This window comes from Cajanus cajan, chromosome 5, assembly GCF_000230855.2.
Source record: "Cajanus cajan strain Asha chromosome 5, NIPB_CcT2T_4, whole genome shotgun sequence".
Taxonomy (NCBI): domain Eukaryota; kingdom Viridiplantae; phylum Streptophyta; class Magnoliopsida; order Fabales; family Fabaceae; genus Cajanus; species Cajanus cajan.
The window spans coordinates 50,369,999-50,388,363 of NC_138521.1; the positions used below are offsets into that span (position 1 = coordinate 50,369,999).

The window sequence follows — 18,365 nt, forward strand, 5'->3', positions numbered from 1 at the left end:
TTTAAAATATTTAATTCATTATAATAATAAAAAATATAGATGGATCTACCGGTAATACCTGGCCCTTTTCCTTCTATCATATCAGTAATATTTTCTAGAACCACTTGGAGTGTGGATGCCGTTGCAAATTCGGTTACTTTCCAAGGAGTTTCACTGTCAAATTTAACATTTTCTCTAACTTAGGAAATCCCTACGGTTATTGATGGACCGATAGTAGTTACCTTTTTCCTACCTCTAGCTAACCACGTTAATCCTATAGTAAACTTATATCAACCTAATATGTAAATATTATAATAGAAGTACAAGAAATAAGTAGTTTATAATTATGTACGTTATTGTAAATATTCTTAGAATAGTATGTAAGGTAAATTATAAGCTAACTATATGTAAACAAGTTCACAAAATCTTCATTTGTTTTTACGTATAATATTATTAATGATATAATTGTAAAAATAACATATAAGAAATATATACTTAATATTACATAAATTGGGCATTCCATATCGCGTTTATACTTTTGTTGTTGGTTGGGAGCTTTATCGCTTGGTGAGGTGTGAACACCATGGCACCTAGGGGGTTTAGGGTAATTTCTTATGATGACATTGTAAGAGGTGGTTGCACCTACTAGTAAGTATTTTATGCTTAATGATTTGGTGTGTCTACCACTCTCAAATATGGTCAAGAGTTTGACATAACTTTTCGTGTTGAATGATTTGCTCGTGAACCCCAATAGGGGTTCATCATGTGGTTGCGTGACATCATAGTTGCATCTGGAGGAATGTATTCTAGTATAGGACATTAGTTGAGCTATCGTGATCTACAAGGGTTTTTTGCACTTCCCAATTGGTGATTTGGACTAAGATGACCATGGGATCATCTTGATTTGGATCCATGCTTAAGAAGTCGTCATCAATAAAAGTGATGAGGGTGTCGATCTGGGGGACTTACCTTGTGCAACATTAATGTTGTTGATGGCCTTAAAGTGTCTTTTGCATGATGAGTTGGTGGGATCATCGCCTATGAAGCTGTCAACAATGGCGTGTATGAAAGCTTTGTCTTTATCTTCATCATCGTTTTATGGGATGGCTACTCCTCTAAGAGGACTTTGATTATGGTTGTCTTGTCGACATAGGTTGTTCCTTTTTTATTGTCGATTGGGGTTTGTCCTTTGCATTTTTGCATAGTCCCCACGCAAAGTGACAATTCGATGTGGAATGATGCGATTTGAGTTATAGTGGTGGTTTTAGAAATTGTATGTTGTGGTATTGGGATTGGGCTGAGATGGCTAGTTGTTGTGGAGGTTCCTACTACATTGTTACTCATTGTCTAGTTTAGGGTGGAAGCCATGTGTAGTTAAAGGATTGTTTCACTTCGATCTCACATTGGGGACCAAATGTTCTTAACAAATTCTACAGGTGCGTTGACAATTGGGACGACATCCTAATTATTCCAACATCAGTGATGGTGGGGGACACTTGCAAAAAAATTTTGATGCTTAAATTAGAGGGGAGTCTAGGTTAAGAATGAAATTAGGGTTAGAGTGATACCTAGAATCCCATACATAGGTAATTGATCTTATCTCTAAGCTTAGTTAGAGATAACGTTGCATACTTTTAAGAGAGATTCTTGTTGATAAGCAAAAATATTGTTCTTAATAAAGTGATCCCTAATTTGCAAAGACATTATTGTATGATATTTTGGAGATATATTCTGGTGATTGTGTGAAGATATTATCCTCGATAAGCAGGGTTCTTCCCGTAGTTGTTGAGGATGAACTGCCTAACTGCCTAGCTCAACTTGTTAAAGTTAGACATAAGGTTAGCTTGGCTTGATCGAGTTGGACAATACACAACCTAATCACTACACTAACTAATATTTGTTGATAATCCATGATAAAAAAGTATTTTTATACTATGTCATTCATATAAATTATATATTTAATAATATACCAATTCATATGAGTCAACCACTAACTCACTGGTTCAACCATTGGTCCATTGGTTCAACCATTAATGACCCATTAATCCAGTACCTTGACCAAGTCGATCAATTCGATTCTTATAACACTACTTGATACTTATGAATGTTTGTATAAAATGGATAAATATTATAATTGAATAAAAAAAATGATAATTTGAATAGTGAGAGTTTACCTATATTTATGTAGATACTATGTACCAAAATCTCCTATCAAGACAATAGGTGAAATCATATGCGCCCCACAAAATATCATATTTATTTGGTTGGATTTATTTAAGAAGACAAGAAAATAGAAAAAAAATCAAAGTAATATTATTCTCTTTTTCTTTTGCTGAACTAAATTGGTAGAACAAGAATGCACTCCTATAATACTATCGAGTAGGACAACAATATTAAAATTCTCCTATTTAGATGAATGCAAACTAGGAGAAAGAAAAATTAATTTATAAAGCTCACAAATGAAAATAACTTATCCTTAGAAAAAAATGGGAGTATTTTTTATTTTGTTTGTTTTTTCTCAAATGCATCATTAGTGATTCTTCAGTGGCTTTTTTCTATTCAAGTAAATAAATATATATTGAGAAAATAATATTTGTAAACTAACTAGTATTTTTTGTTGAATAAATAAACTAAATTAAAAAATACCATATTTATTTTTCATATTGATATGATCAAATAATAAATGAAAAATGAGACAATGTCTTACATAATTTGTTATTATCACTAATAATGGATAAACGTATCTATTATGACTCTTAATGATGTGTAACATATTATTCCCAAATAAAAGGAGGATGCTTAATCATAATGTCCACATAATTTACACTATTTACCTATATAACACTGATTTTCAATACACTTTTATGATCTAATACTATTAGATTTTATGTGTATATAAATGGTGTGTAGCCTTTTTAGTGGATCTAGGACAACTCTAATATTATCTTAGAATGTAGATTTAGAGTTTAATTCAATCCTATAAAATAAAATTAACTTGTAAGGTAAGAATTATTTATCACTTATATATACTTTGATGGCTTTATTGTTAGGCGATGTGAAACCTTGAATTTTCCCGATATCTACCATGGAGCCTTAAAAAAAATTTCTACAATCACTTTTTATTAAGGAATAATATTAAGAATGATAGTTAAAAAGAAAATCGAAAAGAATTCACTTGAGTAAACTTTCAAATAAAAGTTTCTAATTATAAAATGTCACTTGATATTTGTAAATATCCACATAAAATGAATGGATATTATAATTAAGTGAAAAATGATAATTTAAATAGTCAAAGATTATCTATATTTAAATAGATACTATGTGCTAAAATCTTTCATTAAGAAGTCATGTGCTCCCACAAAATAACACATTTGTTTGTTTGGGTATATTTAAGAAGACAAAAAAAATAAAAAGAAAGAAATAAAATTGAAGTAATATTATTCTTGAGTGAATGTTTTTTTAAGGCAAGACATGATCTCTTGTAATATTAGAATCAATCATCCACCTCTTTAAATTTTTTTTAATGAGATTACATATTATTTACCTTATCTATTATTATGTAGGTTTGCATAAAAAAATATCAAACATAAAGTAAATGTTAATTAAGAAAAAAATTAATTTATGAGACTCACAATAAAAATAATTTCTCCTCAAGTAAGGAAAGTGGGAGTAGTTTTGTTTGTTTGTTTTTATCAACTATTTCATTGATCTTTTGGCTTTTGCTATTCAAGTAAACAAGTATATATAGAAAAAATAATATTTATATATTAACCAGTATTTTCTTTATAGTATATAAATTAACTAAATATAAAAAAATACTATTTTATTTTTCATATCAATTAATATTATATATTTGATTTGTTATCGTAATTATAAAATTCATATCAACAACCACACATTACATTAATATGGATAAAAAAACACATAAGATAATAAAATTTATTGAAACCAAAATCGTTTGTATATTTGTTTTATAATATAGATAAGTAATCAATTGAAAAATAAACATATTCTATTTAATATCTATCATTGTAAACACATAAAAATTCAATGATGCTTAAGTAAAAATGCAAGTAATGTTTATTTTGAGGATTAGTCTGTCCATTTGCATGTAATTTGGATACTGTAATTTTACTCAATTATGAACGATAGAACATCAAGTTGAGAATAATTTATACAGATTTATTTTAAAACGGGTTCATGTAAGACTATATTAATAAAAGGTAGCGTCATGATAAGGACACAAACTTTAATTTAACAGAGATACAATATAATCTGTTAGACAAATAAGCTAGATGTGTAGTTCATATTATATAATTACAATAATTATAAGTCACAAAGATTTATTTGAGAATTTGTTTTTATATTTAAGACCAAATTATTACTATTATTATTATTTTTATATAGAAGTTAAAATAAAATTAAGAATCGCGCCTATAAAGACTAATATTTTAATTTAACCAATTTTTTTTCATTGTTTTGAAAGGATAATTATTTGTTAAGCTAACATACTTTATCACAAAAAGTTATATATTTTATTCAAGGTGTATAAAATTACGGAGACCAAATTTAAAATACAAGTAATAATTTGATTTTTCAATCTTGTTAATAAAAATAATAAGTTTAAATATCTTTTTAATCATTGTAAAATGAATAAATTTTGATTTTAGTTATAATAATAATTTTTCTTTATTTTTTATCTTTCTAAAATTTGTAAACATTATTTTTTACCTTTGTAAAATAGATAAATTTTGACTTTGATATCTGTATTTATTTTTATTTTTATTTTTATCTCTCTTAAAATTTAATGTCATTATTTTTTTTTCTTAGACCCTAATGACTATTTTGAAGTATATATAACACTTATTTTAAGAATTTATATAAAAAATAGAGGTAACACATGTAAATAAAGTATCATAAACAATTGTAAATGTCACTTAAAATGATCACATAAATTTTTAATAAACATATTAATTAAAAATAATAATTTTCAAAATTTAGAGGGGAGAAAAAATATTTATAGGAACCAAAATCAAAACATATTCAAGATAAAATAATAACTACTAAAATTATTTACTTTACTTTCTTTAATAAATTAATAAATTACCCATTTTAAAAGAGTGAGATTCTAATAAATTATTTTTTAATGCTTGTCAAAAAATTATTTAAGTGACAATTTATAATATAATAAATAATATCCAAGTCATTCATCTTGGAACCCATTAAGCCATCTGTTTTTTTAATTGATTTCTTTTATTGTTTATTGGTATGAAAGAAGACAATTTCTTGCATAAAATTAGAGCTAACAAAATAATGTTTCTGTTGGTCTGGCCACTTGGTGTATTACCGACACCATTATCAAAGGGTCGACTCTAACAAAGAGAGCTATTCTTCCGCAACATATATAATCATTTTTTCTTTTTTATCAGCTCCATAACATAATCAATTTAAACTTCATGTTTTTTTTTTTCTTTTTGGGAAAGGTATTCACATATTTAGTTTTTCACCCCACCCACATTTTCGTGAACATGATCAATAATCATAAAATAATTTATGTTCGTGAAACATATTTTATTAAATATTATTTTACAAGTATTGATTTAGAAAGTATCAAATTAACCACCGGTGTGTTTCACCCTACCTTAAATACAATATCATATCTTAAATACAATTGTCTCTGATTTAAGATATATGTGGAAAACCCATATTACTGATTGCTGAGACTATTAATTTAGATCTCACACATCATGCAAGCAATCCGACAAGCATGACCAGCTACTTTAAGGCATGCACTCAGGTCGTTTATGTTTTTTTATTTTGATTTGTTGCTTAGTGCTTAACAAAGTATCAGAGGCAGTGGATTGATCAATTTGAAACGAAAATAATAGCAATGAAGGTGTTGTAGGGTATCCTCTAATTTATCGGATGGCCATAAGATTTATGTGTTACATTAATTATTTGGATAGCCATTCGAAGGGAAAGGTCCATGGAGAAGTCATTTGGTACTGATATGGATTTACATGAATCATCTTTCTGTCTCATGATTAGTCTGCATTCAAAAAGGGACCGTTATTGACTTATTATACGATGAGGGAACAAGATCATAGAAAATGCCTTCGATGGGTACATGACCTAAGTTCATTATTTTGGGATCTGGGAGCTAGCACTGATTCTTGCCCACAGTATCATACCACCGCCTCTATAACATCACCCAGGTGTCAATGCTTGGAAATGTTTTATATCTATCTAAACAAAAAAAAAAAATATATTACATAGTACATGATGATCACTATATAATTATGATCTCAATCAATTATTATATAACATGTATTTATATTTTTTAGTTTAAAAGAAGAAATTAATAATACGTGTAAAAATTTATTAGGAATCATGTGGTCTAAAATTACTTAATAACTTTTTCCATAAAAAGATGGTCAAGGGAGATTGATGATCTTCCTAAATTATGACAAATTCTTTCACAAATTAATAAATTTAGTTCAAGTATACAATACATAGTCAATAAGTGTTTAATATATATTAGTAAATATAAAAATAGAGTGTGTAATTTTATTTTTAACAAGTTATTAATACTTCATAAGAATTTATATTTGTAATGATAAAATTATATAATTGTTAATAGATTAATAATTTGTTAATTTATCATGAATTGAAATTATTGATTGATATAATCGATATTGGTTTTGGATGATGATTTTTATGTTGAGTTGTACAAACAATTAGAGCATAAAATTATAATTTTTAACTAAATTATAATTTCATTTGTAAACCTAATTATGGGTAATTATGGGTGAGCTAGGTTAAGTTGAATTTGAATAAAAATAAAATAAAAAGGATGAATAATAATAATAATAATAATAATAGAATCTAAAGATGATAATAATAGAAATCAGAACGATAAGAGTAATAGTAATAATAATAATAATGATAAAAAATTTAAAAGATTGATAATAGTAAAAAAAAAATTGATCCATAAATATTAATAATTAATAAGTTATGTTAATAAAAATGATAATAATTGAATAACAATAATAATGAGGGACAAAACGGTCAACCCACTCCATCCTATGCCATCAACTTGCAAAAAAAAAAAAAAAAAAAATAGTTGGCCAACTTGGTCCGTTTAGAGTATGTGAGTTAAAAATGTAGCTTGCCTCGTTTGTGGCTAGTTTGGCAGGGGCAAATCCACCCAAAAAAGAAAAGGAAAAAGGAAAATTAAAAAAGAAAAACTAAAAAAATTAAAAATAGGCTTCTATTATGTCTTTTACTTGTGTAACTACACCCAGCTGTTTTGTCTCCAATACTAATAACAAAAACAGAAAAGAAAAAAAAAATAACTGTCAAATGAGATATGTCCATTGCTAATTTCCTAACCTATAATTTTAGGTATTAAATATAACACCACTTTCATGCTAAAATGGGACGTAAACTAAAACCCTACACTAACTTTTTATTATCTTTTATCTAATTTTTAAAAAAAAAAAGAAAATTAACTCGACGGATGGCTCGCCCCATGCATTTTATTGCAAGCCTGTTTTTTGATATGATAAATTAGGACAAACCGAACAAACTGACAGATTAGGTTGCATGGACTAACTAAATATCAAACCCATTTTGTCAATAATAATAGTGATAGTAAAAATAAGAAGATCAATTATATAATGAGCTGAGGTCATTAATTATTACAAAGAGTAGGAAATCATATTTTCCGAGCTCAATTTTAATTGTAGATACTTATATGGATTTTGATTTTTGAAATCTAATTTTAATTCTAAAAGGATATCATATGATTAAAATTTTAAGGCCCAATTATAATTTCAATCTCCAATTTTATGCTAAATTTTGTGTATCAAATCCACACTAGAAAGAAAATAATACAAGAGTAGTTGTCAACGAGAATTGGTGTTGAATTAGAATCAACATCAGATAAAAAAAAAAAAAAAAATTGGCCTGGGATGTGATGTCTTATTCATCATGGTCGTTAACTTCAACCATTTTCTCCTTTGGCCGGTTTTGACAAGTTGGGATCACCATGTATGTTTATTTTTGCATTTCAGTGTAGCACAATGTTCTTTGATGTACTCTTGTAGGCAATAATTTTCTGTTTTTTTATTTTTATTTTTATTTATCGTAAGTCACAGTAATACTTTTTTAGTTACAAGTTGTGTTTGTACAACTACCAGGATATCCTGAATGAAGGTGAAGACTAATCTCTCTGAAGAAGTAAAAGTCACTAAAATAAATTTACCTTTTTAAACAAATTAATATTTCTCAGACACGCCTAAGGATTGAACTATTATCTACCAGTTATATAGATTTTCCATGGGGAGAAAAAAGTGCAGACACCGATAGATGCCAACAAACATGCAACAATCTCATCCTTTACACTCACTCACATAAAGCACACACCACACACCACAAACACATCTCAACGCTTAATTATATTTTGCCCCTCCTCCAACTCATAACGTCCATAGTACCACTCATATAACATATTCCTCGAGGTACCCTCACTAGCCTTGATTTTCTTGCATGCAACAAGACCCTACTTTGGAATTTCATAAACTTTTGATGTGCTTCGCTCCTAACTCTCCTAGTTCGTTCAGTTCACCATGGAGCTTCTCATTATTCCAATAAATTTTCAAAGGGATATTATAAAGTAAGCACTCTTCTTCTATACCCTTTTGCCCCGAAGAAATACATAAGAGCTTTTCACTGTCTAAATGTTTTTCCTACCTTTATAGTGAGCTATAAATCTGTCTCTGACATGGTCGATGCTGACAAGAGAAATCTACGCCAGCTGCTAGTGACTTGTCTCTGAAAGAGTTACGAGTTTTTTCTTTCTTCTAGTGTCATGAAGAGAACAAATGATCAATGGTATGCTTCTGATCTCCTAAAACTCATTCTTTGGTGGCTCTTACGACAATTGGATATGAAGAAAATTATTGCAAACCCGTGACTTGAACTACTTAATTGCAGGGCTTTTTCTCATGAGGTTCCTAGTGATATCACTGTTCAAGTTGGTGAAGTTTCCTTTTCGTTACATAAGGTAGTGAACCAACTCAAATCCTTTTAGCTGCATATCAAACTTACTAATCTTAGGATCATTAAATGGTGAGTAACAAATTCTAATTCTAGGCAATTGTTGAATGACACATCATACTTGATTAATACTTTTGAGCCAATTCTATGCTATATATCTACAAACATAAAACTTAGATTATGAATTGTTAATTTGGGTGTCAATAGTTATTAAACTATATTTTATATCTTGTAATGTAATTTGCAGTTTCCATTAGTTTCCAAGAGTGGATACATAGGGAAACTCGTGTCAGAATGCAAGGATGATGATGGTTCTTCATTCATTGAACTCTACGATGTCCCTGGTGGAGCAGAAGCATTTGAACTTGTAACAAAGTTCTGCTACGGGGTAAACTTCGAAATAAGTGTTGAAAACATTGCCATGCTTCTGTGCGTGGCAGAGTATCTTGAGATGACAGAGGATTATTGTGTTGGAAATTTGGTGGGAAGGGCCGATTCGTATTTGAATGAAGTGGCACTCAAGACTATTTCAGGGGCTGTGTCTATCTTACACGTGTCAGAACGCCTCCTTCCAATTGCAGAGAAAACAAAATTGTTGAGTCGATGCATAGATGCTATTGCGTTCATAGCTTCCAAGGAGAGTCAATTGTGTTCATCTATGAGAAGTGACATTAGCAGTGATGGCATGGCTTCTAACCAAAGGCCAGTGGTTCATTGGTGGGCTGAAGATCTCACAGTTCTCCGAATTGACATATTCCAAAGAGTTCTAATTGCAATGATGGCACGAGGGTTTAAACAGTATGCTCTTGGTCCTGTCATAATGCTCTATGCACAGAAATCTCTACGAGGTTTGGTAAGACTAAGACCCCTCACCGAATGTTGGAAAACATACAAATAAGTGTGGTTTTATATATTGACCTTGTCTCTAGAAAAAAGAGTAATTTTGTGATAAAAAAAATGGTTTAAGAATTTGAAGAAAAGCTTTTTTCATACAAATACGTGAATGACCATATAGTTTCTTCACATGGGATTGGGTTAATATTTACAGGATATTAGGTGTAAACTATGTTACAATTTTTATAATTTTTATGGATAAAAAGGAAGTCTCTTCGTAAAAGGAAAAAAATCTCTATAAACCCTTATTAATAAACATTAGTGATTGCATGTATGAACCACTATATTTGGCCTAATGGTGGAGGATTAGGGTAATACATCCAGTATCTTAAATTTGAATTTGGTATTATTGGTTCCAATTTCAGATTTTCAAAAAAAGTAAAAACTTATCATTTTTACTAATAGTTAATTATAAATATAATGCGTTAATGAAATAATATTTCTGAATTAATCAAACTACACACTGAATCCGTGAATCCTGTGACACTGTTTATGGTGGAGCAGGAGATATTTGGAAGGGGTAGGAAGAAGATTGAAGTTGAAGCACAAGAAGTGCACGAGAAGAGGGTAGTTTTAGAGACACTAGTGAGCCTTCTGCCAAGGGAGAAGAATGCAATGTCAGTGAGCTTTCTTTCCATGTTGCTTCGGGCAGCAATATATCTCGAGACAACCATTGCATGCAGGCTTGATTTGGAAAAGAGGATGGCCCTGCAGTTAGGACAAGCCGTTTTAGATGATCTTCTCATTCCTTCTTATTCCTTCACCGGGGACACATTGTTCGATGTAGATACAGTGCATCGAATCATCATGAATTACCAGCAATCTCAAAATGAAAACCATTCACCCTATAGTGCAGATGATGAGTACTTTTCTCCTCCCCAAAGTGACATTTATCGGGTTGGAAAGTTAATGGAGAACTACCTTGCTGAAATAGCCACCGACAGAAATTTAGCTGTTTCGAAATTCATCACTCTTGCTGAACTAATTCCTGAACAATCAAGATCAACAGAAGATGGGATGTATAGAGCCATAGACATCTATCTTAAGGTAAGGTTCTAACTTGTACTATAACTTTTATATCTTAATAGAAACTTATTTCTTCCTGTTGATATAACTTTTATACTTCTTAATCTAAGTCATGATAAGAAAATCAACTATTGATATTACAAGCATTTGGATGATAAAGCATAGATACTTTGAAATATTAGTTTTTGATATCTTTAACTATTAATAAGAACTAAAACTAGCAACATTTTTTTTTAATAAGAAGATATAATTCTTTCTCACAAAATTGATTCCTATAGAAATATAGTGACACCTCTAATTGTAATTTCATATTTAAGCCAGAAATTATATTTCAGTCCTTACTTAAGAAACACAAATGTCAAACGAATTGTACTAATAATATTTGATAATAGCATTCATTTTAATATGAAAAGCCATATCCATGATCAGTTTCAAAATACGCACTAAGATAAGATTACTTACTTTATCCTTAATCACTTTAGGAGAATGAAATCCAACTTTCATGTTGAAGTCAGATCAGCTGTCTGATGTCTCTCTTTAATGCCTCCTTTTCTGTTTCTCTAATTAAAAATTTATTTTCATAATGACTTTTTTATTTTATTTTTTATAATTGGAGGAACATGGAAGGGGTTGGAACTGGGAAATATGATTTCATTTTTTGTTAAAAAAGTCACTCACAATCACATTATAGTACTTTTCAAACCAACATTATATTTCTGTCTTCTACAAAGCACATAAACTCAGGCTTCACCACATTTGAACTAGCTTAGATTTTGATGTTACCATAGTTCGTCTGCCACATAGAAACATACAGTAGTTTTGTTATTGAACTGTAATATTCATCTTATATCATGAATCGCTGCTGATAAAGTAGAAATTCACAATTGTCAGGCTCATCCTATTCTGAGCGACATGGAGAAGAAGAAAGTGTGCAGCGTGATGGACTGCCAGAAGTTATCACGTGAGGCATGTGCACACGCTGCTCAAAACGACAGGCTTCCCGTGCAAACGGTGGTTCAAGTTCTCTCCTACGAACAGCAACGTCTTCGCGATTCCATGGACGACAACACTGTAGGTTGGGATTCTTCAAAGTTTCGCGACAAGGCTAATCCCGTGTCCAACGAGGTCTCCATCTTACGAAGAGAAAACGAAGACCTGAAGCTAGAGATAGTGAAACTGAAAATGAAACTAAAAGAGATTGAGAGAACTTCAATTAGATCAGCATCAAGTAGTCCTGTGATATATGCTTCTTCACCCTCCTCTGATAAGCCTCCTCTGCCTCGAAAATCATTCATGAACTCAGTGTCCAAAAAGCTAGGGCGTCTTTCTCCTTTCCCACGTGGCGGTGCTAACGCAACCCCTCTCAAAGGTCGCGTAAAGCCTGATAAGAATCGACGCCATTCCATATCCTAAGACCATTGTGTGCAGTATCCAGTTCTATCTTTGTTTTCAGAGGCTTAGTTTTACTTCATGTGTTAGATTATATTTTCATGATCCTTACTATGTAATTTGTAAAGGGTGGCAAATGGTAATAAGTAATAGACGGTTTCTGATTGCGATGCATATACTGGAGACGACATCAATAATGCTCAACCAAGCCATGTGCATAAAATATAAATCAGTACCAAATCTTACATGACAGCATCTGTTCTTTCAAACAACAAATGAAAGCTTAATTTGGCAAGGTAGTGATGTGAAATTTCATTTTATTCTGTCGTTTCTAAAAGTGCATAGCTTTTTTGCTGAAAATTCAAATATTTATAAGGTCAAATGTTATTATGTGAGGAAATTTCTCTGAGTTAATCAGCTAGTTAGTTTGTTATGATTAGTTATTGTTAGTACTGTTGCATTATGTCACTACAAAAAACTGTTTAGGGACAGAATTGAGATAACCAAGTGAATACTTCAACCAATTAATAATTCTGTGTCTGTGATCAAGGAGAAAGAGAGGAACGGAAAGAATCCCTTTTTTGCTTACAAATTCTACATCCCAGGAAGAAAATCAGAAAGAAAAATGAATCAAGGGTTATCAGTGTAAATATGAGGAAAGTACAACTTTATCAGATTTATGAATGTGTTGATGGACATTAGGCGGGTCAACTTGTAACAGTACAGCGACACAGACACTGCATCTTTCCAACGACCATAAGATCCCTGGAAGAATACAACATCTGGTAACAGCAGTTAGTGGGGTCTGTCTTTGAATTATTGAGTCCTTTGGGGGAAAAAATGCTTTTGGAAAGGTAATATGGTTCAAGTGACAGCCTAGCAGTGTCCGTGTTGATGTCTGAGCCTAATCATCTAACAAGAAAAGAGATCATGGTTTGGGTTTGATTCATGCACATTCTAAAGGCATTAAATGTAGTTATAAGTTATATACATTTTGGGATAGACCTAACCTAAACTTGTTAAAAGATGTTTAAATATTAGCTGGAGAATCTGCTGTCCAGCTGATGGCAGACAGGAACTAATCTCCAACTTCTTGTTGGCTATTAAGTGAATGATGGATGGAAAATGAATTACAATGGGAGGAATAGAAAATTGTCTACCAACTTATGTGATTAGGGAAGTAAAATAACAATATTATCAAATGAATCCCTAATGCATTGATTAATTCTTATAATTTGAATTTGGGTTTGTTTTCAATCTTAAAAAGCTAACCGGTGAGAGTTACCCCTTTGAATATATGCTCTAATAGATCCAATAACAACTTTTATGATAAAGTCCTAATAATATTTTATAATTTGGATTTAGATTTAGCTCAAAAATTATCTCAGGAATTATCCAAGTTTTTTTTAGATAGTGAAAATTACAGAATTTTAAAATAGCAAATGAAGATATTGCACAACCATTCACATAATTTGGATTTAGACTTGGCTCATAAATTATCTCAGGAATTATCTTTAAGCTCTTTTTGAGACAGTGAAAATTACATAATTTTAAAATGAGAAATGAAGATATTGCACAACCATTCACATAGAAACAATAAAATCCATCCATAAAATTTAGGACAAAATTTAGATATAATATCATAGGTAGTATGGTACTGTTATCTTATTAAAAATGCAACCTTGAAAAAATATCTCAATGATTTAAGAGAGAAAGATATTTATAAACTACCTTAGTTTTGATTATCAAATGATGTAAACTTATAAACAAATCACAAGAATACTATAGTTCATTTTTGTCCTTCTTTAATATTCATAATATTCGTATTTCATTCACAGAATAATTTTCGTGCTTAATATTCATTTTCCTCTTTTGGTGTATCCAATAAATTTAGTGTATCCTATTTAGAAACCAATAACTAATCTCTCGAGTCTTGAAATTCATTTAAGATACAAATGCTTATCCATACATTTGAATTTGGAAAGGGAATCTTTCACTGCATACTTAATTGTTACCCCTAATTATATATATTTTTTTATGAGTTAATCACTCGTACACTCTTAGTGTAAAGTTTTTTTATACTGGCAACCAATTATATCTCTTAATTGTGCTATGTCACTGTTAAAAATAAATGTGTTTACAGTGATATGATACAATTAAGAGATATAATTGGTTGTCAATATAAAAAATCTTTATACTGGCAGTATATAGGTGATTAACTTTTTTTTATATATATATTATCTTGGTCTTATCACCTGTAAAAGTAAGATTTCCATCACTAATCTCCCACCCAAAAATTAAATCGCTTTTATGCCGGCTGCAAAGAACCACCCATTCACACTCATTGGAGGTTTGAACGCCTACTCCTTCAAGAACACGATATATTGGGTTCAGTTGCTTTCGTGAGATCTGTAGGGAGAAACGATTCACTTTGTTAGGAATATAGACAAGCTTTTTGTCATATTATGGACAATAAAATTTCTTTGTTGAAAGAATGACTTGGATGGTGGGCTTCTAATTAAAATGAAACACTTTCACAGAAAGTGTTAAACTGCTGATTTTACTAAGCTCTACATATAGTTGTACTCCGCAATGTATGAAAGGATGATTTTATGTCTTTTAGTGTCAAGGAATGTGAGTTACTGCAAAGAAATATCAGTGGCATGTGACTTGTGAACAGTAATGGGTTTGGTTGCCAGGGAAAAAAGTGATCTCATGATAGACATATCAAATCCCACCACATTCAATAATTTGGCTGAACATTCAACACAAACATCATCCACAAAGTTAGTCTTAACTCATAAAACACAAACTTAAATATATCACATTAACCTTAGATTTTTTTTCTTTTTTCTTTTCAAGTCATGTTCAGATTCAACACTTGAAAAAGCCAAGGTGACTGTTTTAATCTCTCTTGTCTTAATTGTTCTTCAATATCAAAATTGTTTCTAATTCCACTTTGGCACCCCGGGGTTGAACCGGGCACCTGGACAAGGCGTATTATGCTTCCACTTGAGTCTTCTCTTGTTTTGCGACTGCCATGACATCTTGTCTTGTTTATGTGGCTGGATCCACTAGTAGAAGAAGACAAGCTGTGTCCTGAATCTGATGTTAGTGATGTCTCGACTTTCTTCCTACGGTTGTAACTTGAGGGGCCTAATGTCAGCTCAATCTCACTCTCATCTATGACCTCTACCACCCCATTTTCTGATTCTGCAATGTGCTCTTCTGCAGGCTGTTCAAGGTCAAATTTCATTTGAGGCTTTTCTTGTGCACCTTTATGAGTTAAACTAATCGCATTCTTGAAAAACCATTCTTCTTCTCTTACTTCAACGCCTCTTCTAGCTTCCATATTTTGCATTAGTAACTTCTGAATCCGATACAAACGATGAAGTTCATATACCTGTAAAAGAAACTCTAAGGACTTTAAGGCTCTAAATCCTGAAATTGAGGAAGAATATCCATAAGGAATAGAAAGAGAAGTACCTGCTCTTTGAAAGTTTCTTCGTGTTTTAACATGGCCATCCTCATGTATTCTTTGTCACAGGACCTAACAATCTTCTCCATCAGTGATCTACTTGGCTTCTGAGAAGGTGAACTTTGAACTAGTGATACACAGTTAACTCTTCTTTGCAGGAAACTTGTACTCTCAGACTTGCATCTTCATGATATGACTCTACCCTTCATGTAAGTTATATATCACTGATAAGCTTAAGTGAGGAAAATCTTGACAATGAAAAGGTTTTATATAAAGAATTGGATGGTTCAATGAAAGCATGGTTACAATGACCTTGAGACACTAATACAAAATGATAGCATCAACTTCCTTTTAGTATAATTTGTCTGTTCCCTTGCTTGCTCTCCTTTCAAAACTTTGGACCACATTCGACTGAACCCCAGCAAAAAAATATCTCCCGACACCTTTATCAGTTGAATTTTCCCACCATAATTATAACATCTCATATACACACACGCATGATGTCATTATTCATGTTATCCTTTCAATTATTGCAATATTTTAAACACATGAGCAGGGAAACATTTTTCTCTTCTTTTCATATACCCGGTTTAAAAAGAATGCTTGGAGAAGCAATATCATTATAGTCAGGGCCATTAGGAAGCCCATTAACTTCATTTTTTTAACCCTTGCACTTTCCTTTCTCATCATGGAATCTGCTGCCATGATTTTTTTTTTCATAATGATTTTTTTTTTGTTAAACTATCTGCAGACAACCATCTCTGTTACTCTAGAGATTTAAGGGATGAATGATTTAGGCAGCACTTTTGTGTAATCTTTTAGAATGTACTATGGTGCTCAACATCGGCCCGGCATGATGCTAAAGCATATTCCTCATGCATGAGATAGCAAAGTCTCACCTTTCAGAACAAGTTCTTCCTGATTCTATATTTGTTTGTTTTATTCCCACTCTACAATCTAATATCGCAACCAGACACTAAACCATCACACCAATGACATGATGTAAATTCCAAACATGTATCAACATATCATCTTCAATGCTTAATAGAGAAACTTTGTATCATGCTCATTAAAGTTATACGAACTCAGCCCCACCCTCCAAAGACAAAATCCATTTAACTATAACATATAGAATATGAAACAAAAATATGCATAATATCAGGAACATAAATTGGATTTAGTTATTTAGAACCTTCCTAGAACCAAACATAAGTTAACAGATAGGAAACTCAAACTCAAACCACTGAATTGTTCCAACGGAAAAGATTATGATAAATGGAATATTATAGCTTCTAACCTGCCAGAATTCAATTAGCGGAGGACTCCACAATTTTGTGGTGAACAAGAAGACAAGAGAAGAAAAGGAGATCTCAGGAGGAAAGGCAAGAAAGTCCTGCTTTCAAGTTTCAACCCAACTTAGGCGACAACCTTGTTTAATATGAATATATGATGAAGACTCTGCTAATATGCTCTCACATTCCCCATCAGGCTGGTCAGTATATACTGTTGGGGATTAAATAGAACACTATGCAATATAACAGAACTGTTGTGGAATTTAAGATTCTCTCTTAAGGACACGGAAACCAAGGTGCTATTGCATGAGGTTAGAGGCATGCCAAACAAATCCCAGTGGCTTGACCAATGTGATTCAAGTTTTGTGGACGAGATGCCTGAGACAGGTCCAGCAATGCAGATATATTAAATTAACGGTAAAGAAAGGAAAATAAATAAATAAATAAATAAACAAATAGAGGTATTATTAGCATTATTTAAAAAAATATATATAATTGTTGAGGATCACAAGGCCTTCGTTTGCTCAAGACAAATCATCAACAGAACAGCATACATAGCCTGCTGAGGTGAATCACATGCACCTAAAATTTCTACATCATAAAATAGTTGTCTCAGTTTTAGTAATAACAATAAAAAAAAAGTGCAGATTATATTATATTATATTATATTATATTATATTATGTGATTGTATAATGGAAGCGTGAGCGTGCCTATGTGAAGGAGCTTAAGGTGGCATCTTCTCTGCCGCCGACAGTTCGATCCTGACCGTACGATGAGTGGGTATCTCTCGTAGTTGTCCAGGTCGAACTGGCCTCAGGATCTCAAATCCAACCATAGGTTTTCAGTCTTCACACATTAAAAAAAGGGGACACAAAATCATGGGTTTATCCCTTCCTTAATTCTTTTGTTCGATTCTATGGCATTGATGAGTGAATCCTCAATTATGGATGTTTCGTACCTGTACTATGCAAAAATTAGTGCAATATGCTATTTTTGATGGGAAGACCCGTGGCAATGATTATGGATGTTAACTGGCCATGTGGGTGCTAATGCTATCTTAATGTAAATATAATATATTATGCATGGTTGTGCTCCCTCTACATTATAATTTACAAACGGATGTGCATACGTTACGGGTATACATGTACGCTAATCCATAGGAAGGATAATAATACGTATTGGATTGGATAGGAATTAGATCCATGTGTACTCTACTCTCGGCCTTATCACATGGTTGTGAGGCTAG

The 18,365-nt window shown here is 31.5% G+C and overlaps 2 protein-coding genes across 6 annotated transcripts; one reads left to right on the plus strand and one right to left on the minus strand.

Moving 5' to 3' along the window:
• The first annotated feature begins 8,413 nt into the window (after nt 1-8,413).
• Nucleotides 8,414-12,522, plus strand: LOC109797065 (BTB/POZ domain-containing protein SR1IP1). Its single transcript, XM_020356968.3, has 6 exons — nt 8,414-8,656; nt 8,742-8,874; nt 8,977-9,046; nt 9,287-9,892; nt 10,438-10,980; nt 11,851-12,522. Exons 2-6 carry the CDS (start codon nt 8,852-8,854, stop codon nt 12,370-12,372), a joined length of 1,764 nt encoding a protein of 587 aa, XP_020212557.1. The 5' UTR covers nt 8,414-8,656; nt 8,742-8,851; the 3' UTR covers nt 12,373-12,522.
• A 2,545-nt stretch (nt 12,523-15,067) lies between these two features.
• LOC109797671 (uncharacterized) lies at nt 15,068-18,092 on the minus strand. Of its 5 annotated transcripts, none has more exons than XM_083075323.1 (4): nt 18,078-18,092; nt 17,124-17,496; nt 15,835-16,029; nt 15,068-15,751 (listed from the first exon to the last, which is right to left on the minus strand). In XM_083075323.1, exons 3-4 carry the CDS (start codon nt 15,913-15,915, stop codon nt 15,206-15,208), a joined length of 627 nt encoding a protein of 208 aa, XP_082931449.1. In that variant the 5' UTR covers nt 15,916-16,029; nt 17,124-17,496; nt 18,078-18,092; the 3' UTR covers nt 15,068-15,205. The 5 variants fall into 5 exon arrangements, with proteins under 5 accessions (XP_082931449.1, XP_029126926.1, XP_029126924.1 ...); XM_029271093.2 differs by lacking the exon at nt 18,078-18,092 and adding an exon at nt 17,830-18,042 and having other exon boundaries at nt 15,835-16,024; XM_029271091.2 differs by lacking the exon at nt 18,078-18,092 and adding an exon at nt 17,830-18,042.
• Nucleotides 18,093-18,365: the final 273 nt, after the last annotated feature.